The sequence below is a fragment of the Oncorhynchus tshawytscha genome, linkage group LG13 (assembly GCF_018296145.1).
Source record: "Oncorhynchus tshawytscha isolate Ot180627B linkage group LG13, Otsh_v2.0, whole genome shotgun sequence".
Taxonomy (NCBI): Eukaryota; Metazoa; Chordata; class Actinopteri; order Salmoniformes; family Salmonidae; genus Oncorhynchus; species Oncorhynchus tshawytscha.
The window spans coordinates 68,336,044-68,362,877 of NC_056441.1; the positions used below are offsets into that span (position 1 = coordinate 68,336,044).

Here is a 26,834-nt window from a genome sequence, read left to right on the forward strand (position 1 = left end):
ACGTAAATAATCGATACAATTTAAGACGGGAAAAAACTGTGTTCAATAGCGGATAAAATGAAAGTGGAGCGACCAGGTCACGCGCCCCCAAACAAAACAGTCCACTTGGATATACACCCAGAAAGGAAAGGGCTACTTCTTAATTTCTCAAAGGAAAAACATCAACCAATTTCTAAAGACTGTTGACATCTAGTGGAAGCCATGGGAACTGCAACCAGATGCCTCAGAAATCTAGATTCACATTGAAAACACAGTCCCCTCAACAACAACAGGCATAATTTCAACAGTTTTAGAAACTTTAGGGTGTTTTCTATCCAAACCTACCAATTATCTGCATATCCTAGCTTCTGGGCCTGAGTAGCAGGCAGTTTACTTTGGGCACGCTTTTCATCCGGATGTGAAAATACCGCCCCCTAACCCGAAGAGGTTTTTAAGTGGAAAACTAATAATGACTCAATAATCCATGCTTTCTGGGAATGCTATACAGTCCGGAAGTTGTGGGTAGAGCTAGAAAGTTGTCTGTCAGATGTACTACAATGTAAATTTCAAGACATGGCATATGTAGTGAGATACCCGATGGGTTGGACGATTCCCTTCTCATCACTCATCTTGAAAAAACGTAGACAAAAAATGTGGAAATCAATCAATCCGCCATCATTAACACAATGGGAAAAAAATCTAAATATTTTATTTATTAAATATTGAAAATGCGCGGGCTACAGTGAGAAACAAAATTGAGTTTCAGGCCATGTGGAGGAAAGTAATGCAAGTTCTGGAGATGGGGGGGGGGGGCTAGTGGGTCTGGGTAGGTGTGATGTAGTTGATTGATTGTTTGTATGAGGTTGTCTATGTTTTCTATTTTTTATCAAATAAATCTTATAACAACAAGAAATATATACCATTGGCTGGAACTGTGATAAAGCTGGTTAAAAAAGTGTACAAAGCTGATGAAGCTGGTTGAAACAGAAAGTTATATTTAGCATTTGTGAAATTATTTTGATGTCATATGAAAGTAAAGGGCTTTATATTTTTAAAACTGTATCACAATTGCAATTCAGAATCGATTCACGTTTAGATGGAGTATTTGGCTGTTTTGGCTGCCAGAGCCAGTCTATCTCTGAAAATAACATACAGTATTTGGACCTTAAGGAATAAATGGTAGGCTCCAAAAGAGTACATCTTGGGCTAGGTTGAATCTAGAGGCATGGACTCAGCATATGAACAGTATAGCAGGGTATTGATCAACCCCTCACATTGTGCACAGGTTTGAGGTTATTCTAAACTAAATGCACAGGGAATCATTAATCACAATACTTGTTTTCAGTATTTAATTCATTATTTTATTTCATTCTCAAGTCAATTCTACGAGACTGCACCTGCAGAACCCAGTCCTAAAATCTATGACTTTTAAGGTGTGTTTTCAGATTTCCCCTTACAGAAAATCTCTTCCCACACTTGTAGCACTGGTGAGGTTTTTCGCCAGTGTGAATAAGCGTGTGACGTTTAAGGCCTCTTGCCGTAGTAAAACGTTTTGTGCACAGGGTGCAGGGGTATGGAAGCTCTCCTGTGTGAGTTTGCATGATGCTTTGAAGCCCTTCCCACAATGTTCACAGGTGTAGGGACATTCTCCTGTATGCGATAATGTATGCAGCCTCAGTTCTCCTGAGCTAAGGAATGCCTTACCACAGATGCTACATAAATAGTTTTTCTCCCCTGCATGCATCCGCATGTGTCTTGCTAGATGTTGGACAGATGTTTTCCCACAAATAGTGCAACAGTAGGGACGCTCCCCAGTGTGTGTGTGCTCACATGCCATTTGAGTGAACCTGCACACATGAATCTTTGGTCACAGTGAGAGCATTTGAATGGTTTTTCCCCTGTGAGAGCACGCTGATATTTCATACCACACCTGGAAGAAAATCTTTTCTCACACTTGTTACAATGGAATGCCAATGTGTGAATTCCTATATGTACTTTCAGGGTTTTTGAAAACCTTCCCACAATGAGTGCACTTGTGGGTCTTGGTGGATTATTGGTGCATAGGGAATCCTTTTAGTGCTGCTTGAAAGGGGGTTCATCATCCCCAGATTCCTCAGAACATAACTCCTAGATGCCTAATCCTGATGTGCTGGTGGAGTTTTTAAATTTTACTGTGAGAGAATGGACAGAGGGAGCATGCAAGAATTCAGAATGACATGTTACAATTCATCCTGCAATGACAAGATCAGGAGTGTAGATTGTATCAGAGGTGATGTTATTAATCATTTGCTAACATGAGATCAGTGTTTAAATTCCTGAATTCCCTTACCGTTACTGGGACCTGGGATACACGGACCATAAGTCTCTGCAGTTGAAATGCCCATCTGTTCCTATTGCTCCAAATCCTGCCTTATATAAACTTATTCATTGCAATCGTCATCTTCCCAGTCCTCTTCACTCTGTCTCTCTTCCATTTGCTCTTCTTCCTCCTCCACTCTGCCCCATTAGGTTGTACTCCACTCTACCCCCAAGCCTTAAGACTACTGAACTACCGACTACCCCCCCCCCTTTGGTTTTGTACACTGTTGCTACTTGCTGTTTATTATCTATGTATATTCACTTATCCCCTACCTACATGTACAAATTACCTCAACTAACCTGTATCCCCGCACACTGACTAGGTACCGGTACCCACTGTATATAGCCTCTATTTTTTTGTGCTACTTTTATTTTATTTTGTACTACAAACGTTCTCGAAAACTCTTCAGCGAGCAGGCCTTTCTAATCGACCTGGCCCGGCTATCCTGGAAGGATATTGACTTCATCCCGTTAGTAGAGGACATTCTTTAAAAGTGCCTTCCTCACCATTTTAAATAAACATGCCCCTTTCAAAAAATGTAGAACCAGGAACAGATATAGCCCTTGGTTCTCTCCAGACCTGACTGCCCTTGACCAGCACCAAAACATCCAGTGGCGTACTGCATTAGCATTGAATAGCCCCTGTGACTTGCAACTTTTCAGGAAAGTTAGGAACAAATATACACAGGCAGTTAGGAAAGCTAAGACTAGCTTTTGCAAGCAGAAATTTGGATCCTGTAGCACAAACTCAAAAAAGTTCTGGGACACTGTAAAGTCCATGGAGAATAAGAGCACCTCCTCCCAGCTGCCCACTGCACTGATGCTAGGAAACACTGTCACCACTGATAAATCCACTATACTTGAGAATTTCAATAAGCATTTTTCTACAGCTGGCCATGGTTTCCACCTGGCTACCCCGGTCAACAGCCCTGCACTCCCCACAGCAACTCGCCCAAGCCTCCCCCATTTCTCCTTCACCCAAATCCAGATTGCTGATGTTCTGAAAGAGCTGCAAAATCTGGACCCCTACAAATCAGCCTGGCTAGACAATCTGGACCCTCTCTTTATAAAATGATCTGCCGAAATTGTTGCAAACCCTATTACCAGCCTGTTCAACCTCTCTTTTGTATCGTCTGAGATCCCCAAAGATTGGAAACCTGCCGCGGTCATCCCCCTATTCAAAGGGGGAGACACTCTAGACCCAAACTGCTACAGACCTATATCTATCCTACCCTGCCTTTCTAAGGTCTTCGAAAGCAAAGATAACAAACAGATTACCGGCCATTTCGAGTCCCCACTGTACCTTCTCCGCTATGCAATCTGGCCATGCACCTCAGCCACATTCAAGATCCTAAACGATATCATAACAGCCATCGATAAGAGACATTACATTGGATGCAGTCTATCACAGTGCCATCCGTTTTGTCCCCAAAGCCCCATATACTACCCACCACTGCGACCTGTACGCTCTCGTTGGCTGGCCCTCGTTGGCCTGGAATGCAAAAATCACTGAAGCTGGAGACTCATATCTCCCTCACTAGCTTCAAGCACCAGCTGACAGAGGAGCTCACAGATTACTGCACCTGTACATAGCCCATCTGTAAACAGCCCATCCAACTACCTCATCCCCATACTGTATTTATTTATCTTGCTCCTTTGCACCCCAGTATCTCTACTTGCAGTCATCTTCTGTACATCTACCATTCCAGTGTTTAATTGCTATATTGTAATTACTTTGTCACCATGGCCTATGTATTGCCTTTACCTCCCCTATCTTACCTCATTTGCACACACTATATATAAACTTTTTTTCCTACTGTATTATTGACTGTATGTTTGTTTATTCCATCTGTGTTGTTGTATGTGTCAATCTGCTGTGCTTTATCTTGGCCAGGTTGTTCTCAACTAGCCCACATGGTAAAAAAAAAAAAATCCACTTCCCATGAGAAGCCAGATATAACACAATTGAGGGGTGCTCTGTTCCTAAGAGACACACACAGGACACTTCAAATTTAACAATTCGGGTGAGACGCAACACACGTTTCTTCTGATCCTTAGAAGCACAAAAAAATCTAAACAAGCCCGCCTCTCGTGATCCTCACAGCCTTCACTCTACCCAGCACTCTCTCCATCAATTTGGATATCTCAAATGTATTCCTCTAGGTAATTCGATCAACTGCTCCTCATTAATAAACCGTACTCCTACATGATACGAAATTACATTCTCATCGCGGTACACTACTTTGTTCCGTTTCCCATTATTTCGGTCAATGTTCCAATTATCCTTGATTCTACAGCAATTAGATTCAGAATCCACTTCCGCCATCTTTTCCTCTCAAAACCCGCTCAGAGTCCCTGTGATCAGTGTATGGGCGGCGTTGGGGTAAAACGTGCTAGTAGGATAACGCCGGATGTTGATGGTGGTACCAGAAATTAACAAACCATCACATCTTTCTTTCCATCCTCTATCTGTCTCTCCAGAGCCTGCTGTACTCAGCATGTTGGTGAAGTGATAGCTAGCTAAAGAAAAATGCCGGAGTCCCGATATCACTGGTCAGGGGATGAGGTGAATGCCATCGTCTCAATATGGTCAGACGAGGCAATACAGCGTGCATTACGTTCGTCTGACTCTGAGTATCGAGGTGCCGCCAAGGTGTACCATGAGATCTTTGTGCGCCTTCGCAAATTAGGTTATAAGGGAACCGTCCAGCAATGTCGTGACAAACTAAAAAAACTAAAGGGTCAGTACAAAGAAATTAAGTCAAACGGTCCCGACCGCCGGAGTTATTTTCCACCATCATGGTTCGATGCCATGGACGCTGTACTGGGACAGCGACTCAGAAAGCCAGTACTGAGAAGTGACAAAGCCACCGTATCACAAAAAAACGGTAAATTGTTTTTCTTAATTTGCTTTAGAATCCGATAACAGGTCGTGTACAGATTGCTATCTGCTGCGTTCACGTACTAGTCGGAACTAGGAAACTCAAATGTCCGACTTGAAAACTAGTTGTAAAACATGAGCTCTGAGTTTCCCACTTGAAACTACCAGAATCAACCAGTAGGAAGTTTGGGCAAATACGTACATTTTAACCCCGTGGTTCTCGGTAGTCATGTCAGAGTGACTCGGGCTCCCGTGTGGCGCAGCAGTCTTAGATACTGCATCTCAGTACTAGAGGTGTCACTACAGACACCCTGGTTCGGATCCAGGCTGTATCACAACCAGCCGTGATTGGGAGTCCCATAGGGCGGCGCACAATTGGCCCACCGTCGAGTTTGGCCTTTGTGGGCAGTCATTGTAAATAAGACTTTGTTCTTAATTAACTGACTTGCCTAGTTAAATAAAATAAAAAATACTTGCCTACTTCGGATGAACGATTTAAAAGCGTTAACGAGCTTGGAAGGAAGAACCATTCTCACCATAAACCCCAACATTAATGGTGTCATAATACCCATAAAACCTAGCGATCAAACAGGAAAATGGTTCCAGCCAATTTTCCCGATAAGGGAATTTAGAAACACTTAAAATAAGGTCTGTGTTTCATCTTAACGTTTTGACGGGTCACATTGCCCGAGAGCGATTTGGTTATCTATCCCTGTTTGACAGCTCGGTTTTAAGGGTATTACGAGTCATACTGAGGTACTCAATTGACAGCTGAAATTGTGGCCATGTTTGTTGCCATTTGCAGAGGTGCGTGACGTCAGATTTCAACATGTGGGAAAGATCGGGGTCCAGAGCTCATACCCGAGGTTCCTAGTTGAAATTCCGAGTTGGAAGGGCGTTCACGTACGGTTTTCCCAGTAGGGAGGTCGTATTTCAGAGTTTCCGACATCAGCAGCAGATTTTCAACCAACCTTAATTTGGCGATACTTTGTTCTCAAATCAATAATTACCGGTGTCTTCTAAACTCCCATAGCCAATTGCAGGGGGGATGTTTGAATTTAGAAAATGCTCCGTTATTAAATTAAATACATTTGTACTCTATTAAGTAATCTAATAATCTATTCACTGCCATCTTGTCTGTTTCTGATATTATCTCATTGATCCAGCCCAAAGTGCTGCACATCATGAGCGAGACTCAGAAATCAAGCATCACTTTGAATGACACTCACCTGGGGTGTATTCATGAGAGAGGATCAGAAATAGATTAGATGGCAATGTATACATTGTAGGATTAATTCATGGAACAAAGACTGATTTAATTTAATAACAGCATTTTCTAAATTCAAACTCCCCCTGCACTAGCCAGTTAAGAAGACACCCGGTGACTTCAAGAACGAAGAAAGCGTTGGCAAGTGAAGGTTGGTCGAAAATCTGCTGCTTATGGCTCATTAGCAGCCCGTACACAACCTCGGACACAAACTTTAGTCCTGCGCCGAGGTGGCTAGTTATGGCTAGTTACCCCTGGTTATACTTGAGAACACTAGCCTTGAAAAGTGCAGACAAAGTTTGAATATTCAAACCGGTGCTTGTGGAGATAAATAGATACGCTAAATTGTAATTGCATTTCTAGATAAACCCTCCCTCAAATCCTCAGTCTGGTCTTTAACAGCCCCAAATTTAGGCTATTGTTACTATGTTAATGCTTCACCAAAGCTCCCTTTTGAAAAGTTTCCCATGGCTAGGTCGTCCACAGTCAAAAGAAATTGGCCGGGCTCCTGTATTGGTCCAGTGGCCCTTTTTTCCCCATACACTTTTCAGATGGTATTTACATAACAATGGCAAACTTAATTTTTTTACACCTTACAAAGCAACTGTGTTGATGACACTGACAGAGTTGTTCTTTCTGCAAGCCCCAAGTCTTTAGTATCACTCCCCTGATGGAAACACAATTACAATAGAGCTTACATTAACATACGCAACTGGCGACAAACTGGTGTGGGGTAAGTCTTAGGTGTAAATGCAGTAAGAGTTTATTCAGTCATTATGTTAATGAAAACTAGTGTTGTTTTTTGGAACGTGTACAAATCACATTTTCTTTTTCACATGCTTCGTAAACAATAGGTGTCGACTAACAGTGAAATGCTTACTTATGAGCCCCTCCCAACAATGCAGAGAATAATATCACAATTAATAAATACACAATGAGTAATGATAACTTGGCTATGTACAGTACTGAGTCGATGTGCTGGGGTACTAGTAAATATTTTCTTAACTCTATTTCTTGAACTGCATTCTTGGTTAAGGGCTTGTTAGTAAGCATTTCACTGTAAGGTTCATTTCACCTGTTGTATTTGGCGCATGTGACAAATAAAATTTGATTTGGTAAGTATATACAGTGTATTCAAAGTATTCAGACCCCTTGACTTTTTTCACATTTTGTTACATTACAGCCTTTTTCTAAACTGGATTAAATAATGTTTTCCCTCAATCTACACACAATACCCCAAAATTACAAAGCAAAAACAGGTTTTTGCAAATGTATATATAATTTTAAGATCACATTTACATAAGTATTCAGACCCTTTCTCGGTACTTTGTTGAAGCACCTTTGGCAGTGATTACAGCCTCAATTCTTCTTGGGTATGATGCTACAAGCTTAGCACACCTGTATTTGGTGAGTTTCTCCCATTCTTCTCTGCAAATCCTCAAGCTCTCAGGTAGGATGGGGAGTGTCGCTGCACAGCTATTTTCAGGTCTCTCCAGAGATGTTCAAGTCCGGGCTCTGGCTGGGCCACTTGAGGACATTCAGAGACTTGTCCTGAAGCCACTCCTGTATTGTCTTGGATGTTTGCTTAGGATCGTTGTCCTGTTGGAAGGTGAACCTTCGCCCCAGTTTGACCTGAGCACTCTAGAGCAAGTTTTCGTCAAGGATCTCTGTACTTTTCTCCAGTCATCTTTGACTCGATCCTGACTAGTCTCCCAGTCCCTGTCGCTGAAAAACATCCACACAGCATGATGCTGCCACCACCATGCTTCACCATAGGGATAGTGCCAGGTTTCTTCCAGATGTGACGCTTGGCATTTAGGCCAAATAGTTCAATCTTGGTTTCATCAGACCAGATAATCTTGTTTCTTATGGTCTGAGAGTCCTTTAGGTGCCTTTTGGCAAACTCCAAGTGGGCTGTCATGTGCCTTTTTACTGAGGAGTGGCTTCCGTCTGGCCATTCTACAATAAAGGCCTGATTGGTGGAGTACTGCAAAGACTGCAGTCTTTCTGGAATGTTCTCCCATCTCCAGAGAGGAACTCTGGAGCTCTGTCTGAGTGACCAAGTTTTTGGTCCCCTCCCTGACCAAGGCCCTTCTCCCCCAATTGCTCAGTTTGGCTGGGCGGCAAGCTCTAAGAAGAGTATTGGTGGTTCCATTTAAGAATGATGGAGGCCACTGTTCTTGGGGATCTTCAATGCTGCAGACATTTTTTGCTACCCTTCCCCAGATCTGTGCCTCGACAAAATCCTGTCTCAGAGCTCTACGGACAATTCCTTTGACCTCATGGCTTGGTTTTTGCTCTGATGTGCACTGTCAACTGTGGGACCTTTATATAGACAGGTGTGTGCCTTTCCAAATCATGTCCAATCAATTGAATTTACCACAGGTGGACTCCAATCAAGTTGTAGAAACATCTCAAGTATGATCAATGGAAACAGGATGCACCGGAGCTCAATTTTGTGTCTCATAGCAAAGGGTCTGAATACTTATTAAAATAAGGCATTTCTGTTTTTGATTTGTTATAAATTACCAAAAATGTCTAAACCTGTTTTCACTTTGTCATTATGTGGTATTGTGTATAGATTCAGAAAAAAACAATTTAATACATTTTAGAATAAGGCTGTAACGTAACATGTGGGAAAAGGGTCTGAATACTTTCCAAATGCACTGTATACAGTGCCTTCAGAAAGTATTCAGACCCCATGACTAATTCCACATTTTGTTGTGTTAGCCTTATTCTAAAATGTTTTTTTCTCTCTCAATTTAATCAATCTACACTCAATAACGCATTATGACAAATCAAAAACATTATTTTTATAAGTGTTTGTAAATGTTTTAAATTAAATACAGGTCTCATCTACACTAAACAAAAATATAAACGCAACATTCAACAATTTCAAAGATTTGACTGAGTTACAGTTCATATAAGGAAATCAGTCAATTGAAATAAAAGAATAGGCCCTAATCTATGGATTTCACATGACTAGGAATACAAATATGCATCTGTTGGTCACAGATACCTTAAAAAATAAACAAGGGGCATGGATCAAAAACCACTCAGTATCTGGTGTGACCACCATTTGCCTCATGCAGCGCAACACATCTCCTTTGCATAGAGTTGATCAGGCTGTTGATTGTGGCCTGTGGAATGTTGTCCCACTCCTCTTCAATTTGGATGTTGCTATAAAAAAATCCCCTCCCAAGCGCATATAGGCAAATTAAACGACAAAGGGAACTGTTAACCATGAATACACATAAATAAGCCAAATTGTAAATGGTAAACATGAAGTACAGAAGATTGTCTACACGACCTAGAGAACTTTAATATGACACGGTTGTTTGCAATGGACCTTAACAGCACACTGGTCAGAAACAGCCGGTGGATGTTTTTGTTTATGTGAGTGCTTTTATCTGATCTGGTGCTTTCACAGACAAATTACCATCCAGTTGGACACCTGATGAACTTCCACAAACTTCAGGGTCTGGGGTGAGAACTTCAGCTTCTAGGCTGTTGGAGTTGACTGATTCCTCTGAAGAATATGGTACGTCATCTAGTACAAAGTAAAAAAATAAAAATATATATATATATTACCAGGGACAGGCTAGATTTGGTGCTCCCCTTTATGGAATGGATTAAAACTTACTTTGTAAGCTCTAACCATCTGAGGAACCGGCCAGTAATGGCCAGAAGTTGAGAAACGCTTATCTAGTACACATTATTTATAAACCGTACTGTAAGCTTGCTAGCTAATATTGTTTACAAGTTTCTGACTGCTTTCAACTTATGTTGTTCTTTCACAGAGGAATCTGGATACCACTGGTCGTCTAAGGAGGTTCAGGCATTGTTAACACTCTGGGCAGATAAGATAGTACAGAAGCACCTCCTCTCCTATAAAAACGAGCACGTCTATGCCAAATTTAGTTCAGAGCTTGCCGCCCTGGGTTTTAAAAGGACGTCGAAGCAGTGCAGACAAAAGATACAAATACTGAAAAAGGAACACAAAAAAATCAAGGATAACAATAACATGAGTGGTTCCATCTATCGTGAAGAGAATTGGTTTGCCATCATTGATAGTGTCCTGTGTCACCAACCAAGAACTTTGGAGTCTGGGGTGATAAATTCTGATGCCAAGCTTTTGGGGTCGCCTGATTCCCAACAAGAAATGGGAGATTCTAGTAAGTTAAGTTGTCCAGTACAGCACCTAGTTCACATGTTTAACACAGTAACTTTGTTACCATAAGCTTGGTACTTAACAATGTTTTTCTTTGTGTGAGTACTGTCAACTGTGCTGTTGTATCCACAGACAAATCTCCATCCATTTGGACACCTGATGAGGTCCATGGTCAACAATCAGAAACCTCAGGGCTTGGGGTGATAAATGCAACTAATCTACTGTTTGAATCGACTCCTGATTCCCCTGTAGACGAGGAACATATTGGTAAGTTATCTAGTAGTGTTTTTCAACCTTTTTTGTACCACGGGCTAGCCAGGGGTGGGAGGGCCAAGAGACCAGAGGTGGTAGTGCTCAGTTGGGGTGTAGGGTTTGGGCATATCCTGAGGTAGGGAGGGGCAGTTCCCCTTGCTGCCCCGTAGGCAAGCACCATGGTCTTGAAATGGATGCAAGCTTGGACTGTGAGCCAGCTAACGCACTTGCATGTATGTCCCACTAACCATCTGAGGGACTGACCAGTAATAGCCAGAAGTTGAGAAACACTTATCTAGTACACATTTGTCATGAACCATACTGTAAGTTTGCTAGCTAGTATTGTTTAACATTTTTTGACTTTGTTCAACTGATGTGGTTCTTTCACAGAGGAGTCTGGATACCACTGGTCGCCAAAGGAGATTCAGGCATTGTTAACACTCTGGGCAGATGGTAGTGTTCAGAAGCAGCTTCTCTCCTATAAAAACGAGCATGTCTATGCCAAATTTAGTTCAGAGCTTGCCGCCCTTGGATTTAACAGGAAATCTAAACAGTGCAGAGACAAACTAAAAAAGCTGAAACAGGAATATAGAAGAGTCAAGGATGACAATAACAAGAGTGGTTCCAATCATCGTGGAGAAAGATGGTTTGCCATCATCGATAGTGTTCTCTGTCACCAACCAAGTACTTTGGAGTCTGGGGTGATACAGTCAGATGCAATGCTTTTGGAATTAACTCAACCCAATTCCCCACAAGAAGTGGAGGATTCTGGTAGGTTGTCTCGTGCAGCTTCTCAATCACATTTTTAACACCGTAACAAACTCAGTTCCAACATTCATTGAATCAGATGGTTCATTCATCACAAAACCCACTGATATTGCCAATTACTTTAATATTTTTTTTCATTGGCAAGATTAGCTAACTAATCTTGTAATGAATAATGTGGCAATTGAGCAAGTTGAGGTGACTAAACTGCTTGGAGTAACGCTGGATTGTAAGCTGTCAAACATGTTGATACAACAGTGGCTAAAATGGGGAGAAGTCTGTCCATAATATAGCGTTGCTCTGCCTTCTTAACAACACTATTGACAAGGCAGGTTCAACAGGCCCTAGTTTTGTCGCATTTGGACTACTGTTCTGTCGTGTGGTCAGGTGCCACAAAGCGGGATTTGGGAAAATTACAATTGGCTTTGAACAGGGCAGCATGGCTGGCCCTTAAATGTACACAGAGAGCTAACATCAATGATATGCATGTCAATCTCTCATGGCTCAAAGTGGAGGAGAGATTGACTTCATCACTACTTGTTTTTGTAAGTGTTGACAAGTGTAATGCCCCGAGCTGTCTGTTTGAACTACTGGCACAAAGCTCGGACACCCATGCGTACCCCACAAGACATGCCACCAGAGGTCTCTTCACAATCCCAAGGCCAGAACAGACTGGAAGTGCATAGTACTACATAGAGCCATGCCGACATGGAACGCTATTCCACATCAGGTAACTTATGCAAGCGATAGAATCAGATAAAAAAAATACACCTTATGGAACAGCGGGGACTGTGAAGAGACACAAACACAGGTACAGACACGCATGCGCACACAGGCGCTAGAACACGCACTCTACACACACTTACATTGCAATATTGTTGTATGGTGGTATCATACATTTTGTTGTGGATATGTTGTGGTGTGAGTGTTATACGTATGTACTGTTTTCATATTTTGTTTTATGTGTAATATAAGTGTTTTAATGTGTTTGGACCCCAGAAAGTGTCAGCAGCTAATGTGGATCCCTAATGTGCAGTTCAGCCACAAACTAAAAAAGCTGAAACAGGAATACAAAAAAATCAAGGATAACAAGAGTGGTTCCAATCATTGTGGAGAAAGATGGTTTGCCATCATCGATAGTGTTCTCTGTCACCAACCAAGTACTTTGGAGTCTGGGGTGATACAGTCAGATGCAATGCTTTTGGAGTCGACTTAACCCGATTCCCCTCAAGAAATTGAGGATTCTGGTTGGTTGTCTCGTACGGCATCTCGTACACGTTTTTACACAGTAACTTGCCTGTTACCGCAAGCTTCGTAGTTAATATTGATTATGTGAGAACTGTCAACTGAGCTGTTGCTTCCACAGATCAATCTGCATTCAGTTGGACACCTCATGAGGTCCATGGACTCGTTGGTCACCAACCAGGAACTTCAGGAGCTGAGGTAATACATTCTGCTACTATGCTGCTGGAGTTGACTCAACCGGATTCCCCTGTAAAAGAGGAACCTTATGGTAAGTTATCTAGTACAGTCTTTCTCAACCTTTTTTGTACCAGGGATTAGTAATATTTGTTTATTTTCCTTGGGAGATTGCTTGGATTGTACCTAGCTTACTACTACTAGCTAACTAAGTCAATGTCTTTGCTAACCATCTGAGGGACCGTCCAGTATTAGACAGAAGTTGAAAACCACTTATCTAGTACACATTTTTCATAAACCGTACTGTAAACTTGCTTGCTACTATTGTTTACCAGTTTCTGGCTGCTTTCAACTGATGTGATTCTTTCACAGAAAAATCAGGATACAGCTGGACGTCTCAGGAGGTCCATGCATTGTTAACACTCTGGGCAGATGAGAGTGTTCAAGAGCAGCTTCTCACCTATAAAAACGAGCATGTCTATGCCACATTTAGTTCAGAGCTCGCCGTCCTTGGATTTAAGAAGACTTCAAGGCAGTGCAGAGACAAACTAAAGAAGCTGAGGCAGGAATATAGACAAATCAAGTTTGACCATAACAAGAGAGGTTCCAACCATTGTAGAGAAAGATGGTTTGCCATCATGGATAGAGTCCTCTGTCACCAACCAAGTACTGTGGAGTCTGGGGTGATAAATTCAGATGCAAAGATTTTGGAGTTGCCTGATTCCCAACAAGAAATGGAAGACTCTGGTAAGTTGTCTAGTACAGAATTGAATACACATTTTTAACACAGTTACTTTGCCTGTTACCGCAAGTTTGGTAGTAAATATTGATAGTGTGAGTACTGTCAACTGACCTGTTGCTTCCACAGACCAATCTTCATCCAGTTGGACACCTGATGAGGTCCGTAATCTCTTTGGTCACCAAACAGGATCTTCAGGGGCTGAGGTGATAAATTCTGCTACTATGTTGCTGGAGTCGACCCAATCCTATTCCCCAGAAGTGGAAGATTATGGTAAGTTGTCTAGTACATCATCATCTGAGGGACCAGTCAGCAACAGCCAGAAGATGAGAAATACTAGAAGCTACACGTTTTTCATAAACAGTACCTTAAGCTTGCTAGCTAATATTGTTTTCCAGTTTCTGACTGCTTTCAACTGATGCGGTTCTTTCACAGAGGAATCTGGATACCACTGGACTATGCAGGAGGTTCACACATTGTTAACACTCTGGGCAGATGAGACAGTTCAGAAGCAGCTTCTCTCTTATAAAAATGAGCACGTCTATGCCAAATTTAGTTCAGAGTTCGCTGCCCTCGGATTTAACAGGACGTCGAAGCAATGCAGAGAAAAGTTAAAAAAGCTGAAACAGGAATACAGAAAACTCAAGGATGACGACAACATGAGTGGTTCCATCTATCTTGAAGAAAGCTGTTTTTCCATCATCGATAGTGTCCTCACTAACGAAACAAAAGCTCAGGCTTATTCTTTTCCAGGTGCAGAAGACTTTGGTAAGTTAACTTTTACTGTATTAACTTTTGTAGTTTGTGTGAGGGCTTTCACTGTGGTGACTGGCTGGCTAAATAGCTAGTTGCTGATGCTGGCTAGTTTCCTAATCTCTTGCTAGATGAAATATATATATATATAACTCACCTACAGTATTTTAAATATGCCATTGGTTTTTACTCTATAACATGTTATTGTTTGTGTTTCCCAACGTAGGTCCCGGTTTAACTCTGTCCTCACTGCGTCTCCTTGCTCCACCATTACGCTTGATGTCAGCATTCATGTGGAAAGTGGCTCAGCAGCATATTGTAAAGCATTATGGGAAGCTGGAGGAGTTTGTGACTTTGGTGACAGAGATGGTTCCAGAGCTGCTGAGTTCCAGGCAGAGGACCCAACTTCTTCTGGGTCTGAGAGCAAGGGTGAGAGAGGTGGAAATGCATGCAGAGGATTCTGATAGGAGTATGGGTAGCTGCTAGCTGTAAATAGTATGTTTTCCCCTGGGGCTTGCTCTCACATGTCTACCTCTTTATCAGCTGGTACTGGAGTTGTGTCTCAGTGAGAGCACAGCTGACCTTGTGACCATCCAGCCTCACCTGGACAAAATCCATTATTTGACAGAATACGCTGTACACAAAGAGGTAAGTTAACTTGTACTACTGTTCAAAAGCGTGGGGTCACTTAGACATTTCCTTGTTTTTGAAAGAAAAGCACAAAAAAAATGTCCATTAAAATAACACCAAATTGATCAGATATACAGTGTAGACATTGTTATGTGTTATGTTGTAAATGACTATTGTAGCTGGAAAGTGCAAATTTATGTGATATCTACATAGGTGTACAGAAGCCCATTATCAACAACCATCACTCCTGTGTTCCAATGGCATGTTGTGTTTGCTAAATTTTACTTTTGCAATTAGGTTAGCACAGCTGAAAACTGTTGTGCTGATTTAAAGAAGCAATAACACTGGCCTTCTTAATTCTGAGAAATTAAGGCTATTCCATGTGAGGAGTAGGACACAGCGTTGTACGAGATCTTCAGTTTCTTGGCAATTTCTCGCATGGAATAGCCTTCATTTCTCAGAGCAAGAATAGACTGACAAGTTTCAGAAGAAAGGTCTTTGTTTCTGGCCATTTTGAGCCTGTAATTGAACCCACAAATGCTGATACTCCAGATACTCAATTAGTCTAAAGAAGGACAGTTTTATTGCTGCTTAAATTAGCACAACAGTTTTCAGCTGTGCTAACATAATGGCAAAAGGGCTTTCTATTGATCAATTAGCCTTTTAAAATTATAAACTTGGATTAGCTAACACAACATGCCATTGGAACACAGGAATGATGGTTGCTGATAATGGGCCTCTGAACACCTATTTAAAATGGCGCCGGAAGAAATGGCAGCAGTTTCAGGCGCCCAACCAGTTGTGCTATTATGTGGGGGTTTTTGCGTTATTTGTAACTTATTTTGTACATAATGTTTCTGCAACCGTATCTTCTGCTGCTACTGTTTATCATGTAAGCATAGTCACTTTAACCATACATTCATGTACATACTACCTCAATTGGCCCGACCAACCAGTGCCCCCGCACATTGGCTAACCGGGCTATCTGCACTGTGTCCCGCCACCCACCACCCCCTCTTTTACGCTACTGCTACTCTGTTTATCATATATGCATAGTCACTTTAACCATATCTACATATTACCTCAATTAGCCCGACTAACCGGTGCCTGTATATAGCCTCGCTACTGTATATAGCCTCGCTACTATTATTTTTCACTGTCTTTTTTACTGTTGTTTTTATTTCTTTACTTACCTATTGTTCACCAAATACCTTTTTTGCACTGTTGGTTAGAGCCTGTAAGTAAGCATTTCACTGTAAGGTCTACTACACCTGTTGTATTCGGCGCACGTGTCAAATAAACTTTGATTTGATTTAGATATTCCAGAAAAAATCAGTCGTTTCCAGCTACAATATTCATTTACAACATTAACAATGTCTACACTGTATTTCTGATCAATTTGATGTTATTTTAATGGACAAAAAATGTGTTTTTCTTTCAAACACATGGACATTTTTGAAGTGACCCCAAACGTTTGAGCTGTAGTGTATGTTTAAGATGTTTTCAACTCATATGTTGAGGTTGAGTTAATGTCTGATGAAATTTGTTTGGTTTGTTTGTTTGCTTACTGACAGAGTAATGATGATGAGTTGGAGGCTACAGAGTCTAACTTTGTGGAGTTGGTCCAAACCCTGCTGGAAGACCCGTCTGAGCGGGAGCACTTCTTCCAGGTAAGAGATCTTCGTCTCACAACTGGTAATACTCGTGACCTTCAGGTGCGTATTTAATACATCTGTAAATGTATTTTTTTGGCACAGCAGTCACCTTCAAGCCAAGTTTTGCTATTATTGACATTGTTAATTGCCCGCATTACCAGGAGATGATTGCAGACTATACCACACAACAAATGGCGCCCGAAAGCCATTGCCACCGGACTTATTGTGTGTTAAATTCTCAATTTTTCAGGAGGTGTTCCCAGCACGCTATGGCCCTCAGTATGACACCGCACTGCAGGTACTGGTGTGGGAGTTCCTCTCCAGACTGGAGGAGCTGCTACCTGTACCAGACTTCACACAGGTACAGATAGAAAAATTGCAGTTCTGCCTGTTTAAGTATTGACTGCTGGTCACTGTTTAAAATTAAAAAATGGGTCTGAGAACTATGGAATGGTGAGCTAAAGGAAAACACCTACCCAATGCTCCAGGATCTGGCATGCAGAGAAGGGAGCAAAGGGTGCATACCAATGATACACAGCGTTGAATTAAATGTATTCTAAAGCACTGAAAAATATTGAAATGTAATCAATTACAAATTACATAACCCTCCCCCAGAATTAAATAGAAAATGTGCTATTTCCCCTGCTCCTCAGACAGCAGCATGGCTTGGTGATGCCCCCTCTGTCGTGGAGGAATGTGGAAGCACCATCTTTGACACTGAAGAGCTGAAGACTCTTCTGCAGCACCATCAGCATCATGGAAACTTGAAAAGAGGTAAGTGTCCAACCAGAATTATATATTTGTTATTGTGTATGTTAAATTCTTTGTCTGGTAAGTAGTGGAAGACGATGTATGGCAAGAGTGTAATTTATGGGATCAATTATGTTGTCTTTCCTAGGTTATTTCTCTTACTACACTGCAGATACCATCTTGTCCACACTTTCCCACCCTCCAACAATAAGAGTTGTCATTAGCTCTGAGCAGGCCAGCTCTGACAAAACAAGGTCATGCTCCGATGGAGATGAATGCTTAAAGAATGGGATAGAGAGAGATGGAGAAGGACCATTTAATTGGGGCAGAGAGGAGGAAGAAGATCATTTTTATTTAGAGCAACAAGAGCAGATTAATGTTTTACCTGCAGAGAATTCTGGTCCGTGTATCCCAGTACCCAGCAACGGTATGGACATTCAAGAATTCAAGTTATTAATAAAATATTTGACTTTATTTTGCAGTCCTAGGGTCACTCATTTATCTGGTATTTAAAATGAAATTACTTTAACAATTGGTACCTCATGGTAATTAGCAACTTGGAAATTATTAACAGAATCTGTAAATTCTTGATAACAATTGGTACATCCTTGTGTTCTTTGCGAAATGACCAACACAATTCTTACCTTATTTTATGTACTTTGTAAGTAAATACCTGGTAGTCAGCAAGCTGTTCAATGTAGTGTTACTCAAAATTGCTTTGTCAAATGGTAATTCATTCATCTGGGCAGAATATCACTTCTTAAGCAATCTCTCCTCCTGATTTTGTCATTGCAGGATTGAATAGTGACATGGAATCCCAGGTCCTCGCCTGCTCCCTCTGCTCATTCTCTCACAGTGATATGGCAAAACTCCACCAGCACATCAGGATTAGGCATCGAGGAGAGGACCGAAAGCTTCGACGCCCTAAAGAATCTGGGACTGAAAAACACCTTCCCTCAAGCAGAACAAAACTACTTCACCAGCACATCAGGACTAGGCACCAAGGAGATGAACAGAAGTGTCAACACTCTGAAGAATCTGGGACTGAAAACCTTCCCTCAAGCACAACAATTATCCCCTATAGACCCAATAACATGACTCTAAGCTGCCCTCATTGTGGGAATGTTTACCAAAACCTCAACTCTCTGAAAAAACACATAAGAATTCACACATTTCCATTCTGTTGTAACCAGTGTGAGAGAAGATTTTCTACCAGATTAGGTCTGAAAAGACATCAGCGAGCTCACACAGAGGAAAGACCATTCAAATGCTCTCACTGTGACCGGAGATTCATGTGTGCATATTCACTCAAAATGCATGTACGCACACACACTGGGGAGCGTCCCTACACTTGCACTATTTGTGGGAAAACATCTGTCCAACATCTAGCAAGACACATGCGGATGCATGCTGGGGAGAAAAACTATTTATGTAGCATCTGTGGTAAGGCATTCCTTAGCTCAGGAGAACTGAGGCTGCATACACGATCGCACACAGGAGAATGTCCCTACACCTGTGAACATTGCAGAAGGGGTTTCAAAGCAGCATGCCATCTTCAGATTCATATACGAAGATTTCACACAGGGGAGCGTCCATACCCCTGCACCCTGTGCACAAAACGTTTTGTCATTCTCAGGGAACTTAAAAGACACATGTTAATTCACACGGGTGAGAAAGGTCACAAGTGCTCCGAGTGTGGGAAGAGTTTTTCTTTAAAGGAATCTCTGAAAACACATCTTAAAAGTCATGGATTTTAAGACGTTCTAGACAGATCATATTAGTTATGCATAAAGTCTTGTAGAAGGTATTACTTCTTTCCCCCACAGGTCAGGTGTTATGGGTGGGTCTTAGGAGGCCTGGATGGGAAAAGAGGTACAGTAGGGCGAGCGTCCTACTGTACCTCTTTTCCCATCCAAATAAAATATTGAAATATTTATCGTGTATTTGACCGAGATGTGCGGCGACAGAAAGACTCATCAATCTAAATTAAAGCATCCGAGCGAGCAAAATTGCGTCCCTCTCGCAATATGTGAAGAACATATACAGTACCAGTCAAAAGTGTAGACACCTACTCATTCCAGGGTATTTCTTTATTTGTACTATTTTCTACATTGTAGAATAATAGTGAAAACAAACTATGAAATAACACATGGAATCATGTAGTAACCAAAAAAGTGTTAAACAAATCAAAATATATTTTAGATTCTTCAAAGTAGCCACCCTTTGCCTTGATGACAGCTTGGCATTCTCTCAACCAGCTTCATCCAGAGTGCTTTCCCACAGTCTTGAAGGAGTTAACACATATGCTGAGCACTTGTTGGCTGCTTTTCCTTCACTCTGCGGTCCAACTCCTCCCAAACCATCTCAATTGGGTTGAGGTTGGGTGATTGTGGAGGCCAGGTCATCTGATGCAGCACTCCATCACTCTCCTTGGTCAAATAGCCTTTACACAGCCTGGAGGCGCAAAACCAGATGGGATGGTGTATCGTGAAGGATGCTGTGGTAGCCATGCTGGTTAAGTGTGCATTGAATTCTAAATAAATTACTGACAGTGTCACTCCCACACCATCACACCTCCTCCTCCATGCTCCACAGTGGGAACCACACATGCAGAGATCATCCGTTCACCTACTCTGCGTCTCACAAAGACAGAGCAGTTGGAACCAAAAATCTCACATTTGGATTCCAGACCAAAGGACAGATTTGCACTGGTCTAATGTCCATTGCTTGTGTTTCTTGGCCCAAGCAAGTCTCTTCTTATTGGTGGCCTGTAGTAGTGGTTTCTTTACAGCATTTTGACCATGAGAGGGAGATATATATATATACACTGCTCAAAGAAATAAAGGGAACACTAAAATAACACATCCTAGATCTGAATGAATGAAATATTCTTATTAAATATATTTTTCTTTACATAGTTGGATGTGCTGACAACAAAATCACACAATTATCAATGGAAATCAAATTTATCAACCCATGGAGGTCTGGATTTGGAGTCACACTCAAAATTAAAGTGGAAAACCACACTACAGGCTGATCCAACTTTGATTTAATGTCCTTAAAACATGTCAAAATGAGGCTCAGTAGTGTTTATGGCCTACACGTGCCTGTATGACCTCCCTACACCGCCTTGGCATGCTCCTGATGAGGTGGCGGATGGTCTCCTGAGGGATCTCCTCCCAGACCTGGACTAAAGCATCCCCCAACTCCTGGACAGTCTGTGGTGCAACGTGGCGTTGGTGGATGGAGCGAGACATGATGTCCCAGATGTGCTCAATTGGATTCAGGTCTGGGGAACGGGCGGGCCAGTCCATAGCATCATTGCCTTCCTCTTGCAGGAACTGCTGACACACTCCAGCCACATGAGGTCTAGCATTGTCTTGCATTAGGAGGAACCCAGGGCCAACCGCACCAGCATATGGTCTCACAAGGGGTCTGAGGATCTCATCTCGGTACCTAATGGCAGTCAGGCTACCTCTGGCGAGAACATGGAGGGCTGTGCGGCCCCCCCAAAAAAATGCCACCCCACACCATGACTGACCCATCGCCAAACCGGTCATGCTGGAGGATGTTGCAGGCAGCAGAACGTTCTCCACGGCGTCTCCAGACTGTCACGTCTATCACGTGCTCAGTGTGAACCTGCTTTCATCTGTGAAGAGCACAGGGCGCCAGTGGCGAATTTGCCAATCTTGGTGTTCTCTGGCAAATGCCAAACGTCCTGCACGTTGTTGGGCTGTAAGCACAACCCCCACCTGTGGAAGTTGGGCCCTCATACCACCCTCATGTAGTCTGTTTCTGACCGTTTGAGCAGACACATGCACATTTGTGGCCTGCTGGAGGTAATTTTGCAGCGCTCTGGCAGTGCTCCTCCTGCTCCTCCTTACACAAAGGCGGAGGTAGCGGTCCTGCTGCTGGGTTGTTGCCCTCCTACGGCCTCCTCCACGTCTCCTGATGTACTGGCCTGTCTCCTGGTAGCGCCTCCATGCTCTGGACACTACGCTGACAGACACAGCAAACCTTCTTGCCACAGCTCGCATTAATGTGCCATCCTGGATGAGCTGCACTACCTGAGCCACTTGTATGGGTTGTAGACTCCGTCTCATGCTACCACTAGAGTGAAAGCACCGCCAGCATTCAAAAGTAACCAAAACATCAGCCAGGAAGCATAGGAACTGAGAAGTGGTCTGTGGTTATCACCTGCGGTCTTGCTGGGGCGGTCTTGCTAATTGCCTATAATTTCCACCTGTTCTCTATTCTATTTGCACAACTGCATGTGAAATTTGTCAATCAGTGTTGCTTCCTAAGTGGACAGTTTGATTTCACAGAAGTGTGATTGACTTGGAGTTACATTGTGTTGTTTAAGTGTTCCCTTTATTTTTTTGAGCAGTGTATATTTTTACCTTTATTTAACTTGGCAAGTCAGAAAATTCTTATTTACAACGTCGGCCTACCAGAAGGCAAAAGGCCGGCGAGGACGGGGCTGGGATTTAAAAAATAATTTTAAAAATAGGACAAAACACACATCACGACAAGAGAGACACCACAACACATGGCATGGCAGCAACACATGAAAACAACATGGCAGCAGCAAAACATGGTACAAACATTATTGGGCACAGACAACAGCACAAAGGGCAAGAAGGTAGAGACAACAATACCTCACGGGAAGCAGCCACAACTGTCAGTAAGTGTCCATGATTGAGTCTTTGAGTGAAGAGTTGGAGATAAAAGGGTCCCAGTTTGAGTGTTTTTTGCAGCTCGTTACAGTCTCTAGCTGCAGTGATCTGAAAAGAGGAGCGACCCAGGGATGTGTGTGCTTTGGGAACCTTTAACAGAATTTGACTGGCAGAACGGGTGTTGTATGTGGAGGATGAGGGCCGCAGTAGGTATCTCAGATAGGGGGAGTGAGGCCTCAGAGGGTTTTCTAAATAAGCATTAACCAGTCGGTCTTGCGACGGGTATACAGAGATGACCAGTTTACAGAGGGGTATAGAGTGCAGTAATGTGTCCTATTAGGGGCATTGGTGGCAAATCTGATAGCCGAATGGTAAAGAACATCTAGCCGCTCGAGAGCACCCTCACCTGCCGATCTATAAATTACATCTCTGTAATCTAGCATGGGTAGGATGGTCATCTGAATCAGGGTTAGTTTAGGAGCTGTGGTGAAAGAGTGATTACGATACAAGAAAGTCTAGATCTACCCTTGATATGTGCTAAGAGAAGGACTGTAGCCATTCTCCCAAGTACTTGTATGAGGTGACTACCTAAAGCTCTAAACCCTCAGAGGTAGTAATCACACTGGTAGGGAGAGTGGCATTCTTCTTACCAAATACATGGTTTGGAGGTGTTTAGAACAAGGTTAAGGGCAGAGAAAGCTTTGTTTGTATTTTTATTTATTATGGATCCTCAGCAGCTACACTTCCTGGGGTCCAGCAAAATTAAGGCAGTTCATACAATTTTTAAAACATAACAATACATTCATAATTTCACAACACACGGTGTGCCCTTACGCCCCTACTCCGCCACTACCACATATCTACAGTACAAAATCCATATGTACGCGTGCGCATGTTATCATGTGTGTGTATGCATGTGTCTGTGCCTATGTTTGTTGCTTCACAGGCCCCGCTGTTCCATAAGGTGTATTTGTATCTGTTTTTTAAATCTAATTTTACTGCTTGCATCAGTTACTTGATGTGGAATAGAGTTCCATGTAGTCATGGCTCTATGTAGTACTGTGCGCCTCCCATAGTCTGTTTTGGACTTGTGAAGAGACCCCTTGTGGCATGTCTTGTGGGGTATGCATGGGTGTCCGAGTTGTGCACCAGCAGTTCAAACAGACAGCTCGGTGCATTCAACATGTCAATACCTCTCATAAAATCAAGTAGTGATGAAGTCAATCTCTCTGCCACTTTGAGTCAGGAGAGATTGACATGCATATTATTAATATTAGCTCTCTGTGTACATCCAAGGGCCAGCCGTGCTGCCCTGTACTGAGCTAATTGCAATTTCCCGAAGTCCTTTTTTTGTGGCACCTGACCAGGGCCTTGTTGATAGTGCTGTTAAGGAGGTAGAGCTGCGCTTTATTATTGGTATACTTCTCCCCATCTTAGCTACTGTTGTATCAATATGTTTTGACCATGACCGTATACAATCCAGGGTTACTCCAAGCAGTTTAGTCACCTCAACTTGCTCAATTTCCACATTATGCATTACAAGATTTAGTTGAGGTTTAGGGTTTAGTTAATGATTTGTCCCAAATACAATGCAGAGCATTTAACACAAAATCCGGGGAGGGGCCAGCTGAGTATCTGCAAATAAATGGATGAGAGAGCTTCCTACTGCTTGAGCTATGTTGTTGATGTAAATTGAGAAGAGCGTGGGGCCTAGGATCCAGCCTTGGGGTACTCCCTTGGTGACAGTGGCTGAGACAGCAGACGTTCTGACTTTATACACTGCACTCTTTGAGAGAGGTAGTTTGCAAATCAGGCCAAAGCCCCCTCAGAGACACCAATGCTCCTTAGCCGATCCACAAGAATGGAATTGTATACCGTATCAAAAGCTTTGGCCAAGTCAATAAAAATAGCTACACAACATTTCTTAGAATCAAGAGCAATGGTGACATCATTTAGGACCCTTATGGTTGCAGTGACCTTGTCACAACACAACTGATTGGCTTAAACACATTAAGAAGGAAATCAATTCCACAAATTAACTTAACAAGGCAAACCTGTTAATTGAAATGCATTCCAGGTGTCTACCTCATGAAGCTGGTTGAGAGAATGCCAAGAGTGTGCAAAGCTGTCATCAAGGCAAAGGGTGGCTACTTAGAAGAATCTCAAATATAAAATATTTCATAGTTTTGATGTCTTCACTATTATACTACAATGTAGAAAATAGTAAAAAATAAAGAAAAACCCTTGAATGAGGTGTGTCCAAACTTTTGACTGGTACTGTTGCTGTCTGGACCAAAAGAGCATGGTATGGCTTTCCCGTCCTTGGGACAAAGACTCCCATTGTTAGGTTGGAGACCCGAGAAACTAGTCATTTTATACAGATCTCTGGTTTCAGCCAATTGTGAATTGGAAAGGAAAGTTGGCGGGTGCACAGTTAAAGGTGCTGCATGGTCAATCTGACGTCTGCATTGGCCGTGCAACATTAATAGGGATAGGGCTCCTGCAGAAGTCAGACTTCCTGCAGAAGTCAGGGCATTCATACTTTAGGTGTTGAGCAGAGCAGTGCAGAGCTATTGGGAAGGAAGTGAGTTTGTGTTTATACAGGATCACCCTTCCCCACCTACAATCAACCAATCATGTCAATGTGGAGCTATAAGGAACCCTCCGCTATAGGGAGCCTTGTGCATTGTTACAAAATTTTGGAGGCGCACAGTGATGCACCTCCCAAATTACTGGCGTGGGAAACTGAGGGCCCGGAATAGGCTAGTTGTGTTGCAAATTCACTATTGACAGCACAAGTCAAAACCGGTAGAAACAGAGGAAGTTGAGAGATTAATTTTCATCAGGATATTTTCTCCTGTTTTTATTGGTCGACTTTGGGCCTATGTGTTTTACTTAGTTGATGATGAAGTTGTTAGCTTACTGCTGCATTGGCCTATAGGCTATTTCTGAGTTCTATGTGCTAATTTATTTAGCCGCCAATGGATTGCAGTGTATCAATGTGTCCATATGGCAGAGGCTGGAGCTCTTGCCTTAGAATTCAACTAACTTTTAGATTTGTATCCTTTTACTTAATATTTTTATTATTCACCACGTTTTTGAGAAACCAAAACGTTATTATTGAATTGAAACTGTTCCCCAAAAATGCGCATATCGAAATAATCATAACTGGCATGCAGATCGGTAGAAAAATGGGTGGATAAATTGTCAGTTTCATTTTGAAACTGGCTATGGTCTTTAAAACACCCATTTAAAAAATAGTGAATGCGCCAGCGTGTGCACACATTGGTCCTGTTTAAAAACAGCCTAAGGAATCCAAGGCCCAACCAACTGACTCGTTCTTGTGCTGGCCCTGTTTCAACTCTTTCTTTTAGACCTATTGAAAGTATAAATAAAAGCATTGTGATTAACAATTCCCTGTGCGTTTTGTTGTAAGTGCCATAAAACCTGGGAAAAATATGGGAGGGGTTCTCAGAATGTCATTTTATAGTTCATGTGACATTTTTTATTAATTTAGCAGACACTGGGACTTAATTATTGCATTCAACCACATCTCAGTCATAGTACACACTCTAGGTGGCAGTATTCACCCTTTCAGCTTGTTTGCCAACTCATAGAAATTGTAGTATTAGAAAACGTAAAATCAGCAAAAAACGAAATGTCTTTCAAAGATAATTCGTAAAAATCCAAATAACTTCACAGATCTTCATTGTAAAGGGTTAAAACAATGTTTCCCATGCTTGTTCAATGAACCATAAACAATTAATGAACATGTACCTGTGAAACGGTCGCTAAGACACTAACAGCTTACAGACAGTAGGCAATTAAGGTCACCGTTATGAAAACTTAGGACACTAAAGAGGGCTTTCTACTGACTCTGAAAAACACCAAAAGAAAGATGCCCAGGGTCCCTCATCTGCGTGAATGTGCCTTAGGCATGCTGCAAGGAGGCATGAGGACTGCAGATGTGGCCAGGGCAATAAATTGCCATGTCTGTACTGTGAGACGCCTAAGACTGCGCTACAGGGAGACAGGACGGACAGCTGATCGTCCTCTCAGTGGCAGACCACGTGTAACAACACCTGCACAGGATTGGTACATCCAAACATCACACCTGTGGGACAGGTACAGGATGGCAACAACTGCCCGAGTTACACCAGGAACGCACAATTCCTCCATCAGTGCTCAGGCTGTCCACAATAGTATGAGAGAGGCTGGACTGAGGGCTTGTTGGCCTGTTGTAAGGCAGGTCCACACCAGACATCACCGGCAACAACGTTGCCTATGGGCACAAACCCACTGTCGCTGAACCAGACAGGACTGGAAAAAAGTGCTCTTCACTGACGAGTCACGGTTTTGTCTCACCAGGGGTTTTTGTCGGATTTGCGTTTATCGTCAAATGAATGAGCGTTACACCGAGGCCTGTACTCTGGAGCGGGATCAATTTGGAGGTGGAACATCCGTCATGGTCTGGGGCGGTGTGTCACAGCATCATCGGACTGAGCTTGTTGTCATTTCAGACAATCTCAGCGCTGTGCG

The 26,834-nt window shown here is 42.4% G+C and overlaps 1 protein-coding gene across 1 annotated transcript; it reads left to right on the plus strand.

The window, feature by feature from the left end:
* The first annotated feature begins 4,589 nt into the window (after nucleotides 1-4,589).
* On the plus strand, nucleotides 4,590-19,716 carry LOC112265576. Its single transcript, XM_024442998.2, has 16 exons — nucleotides 4,590-5,225; nucleotides 9,916-10,026; nucleotides 10,286-10,660; nucleotides 10,789-10,923; nucleotides 11,299-11,679; nucleotides 13,040-13,186; nucleotides 13,465-13,839; nucleotides 13,961-14,104; nucleotides 14,267-14,599; nucleotides 14,811-15,013; nucleotides 15,128-15,232; nucleotides 16,789-16,884; nucleotides 17,120-17,230; nucleotides 17,523-17,643; nucleotides 17,768-18,046; nucleotides 18,415-19,716. The coding sequence occupies exons 1-16, from the start codon at nucleotides 4,868-4,870 to the stop codon at nucleotides 19,374-19,376; spliced, it is 4,236 nt and encodes a 1,411-aa protein (XP_024298766.1). The 5' UTR covers nucleotides 4,590-4,867; the 3' UTR covers nucleotides 19,377-19,716.
* Nucleotides 19,717-26,834: the final 7,118 nt, after the last annotated feature.

What these genes read in the sequence shown, in the direction of transcription:
- LOC112265576 (XM_024442998.2), top strand. Translation starts at nt 4,868, where the DNA reads ATGCCGGAGTCCCGATATCACTGGTCAGGGGATGAGGTGAATGCCATC. An exon ending in TTCTGGGTCTGAGAGCAAGG is followed by an intron (nt 15,014 to 15,127) that starts GTGAGAGAGGTG and finishes CCTCTTTATCAG; the next exon opens with CTGGTACTGGAGTTGTGTCT. An exon ending in CTGTACCAGACTTCACACAG is followed by an intron (nt 17,231 to 17,522) that starts GTACAGATAGAA and finishes CCTGCTCCTCAG; the next exon opens with ACAGCAGCATGGCTTGGTGA.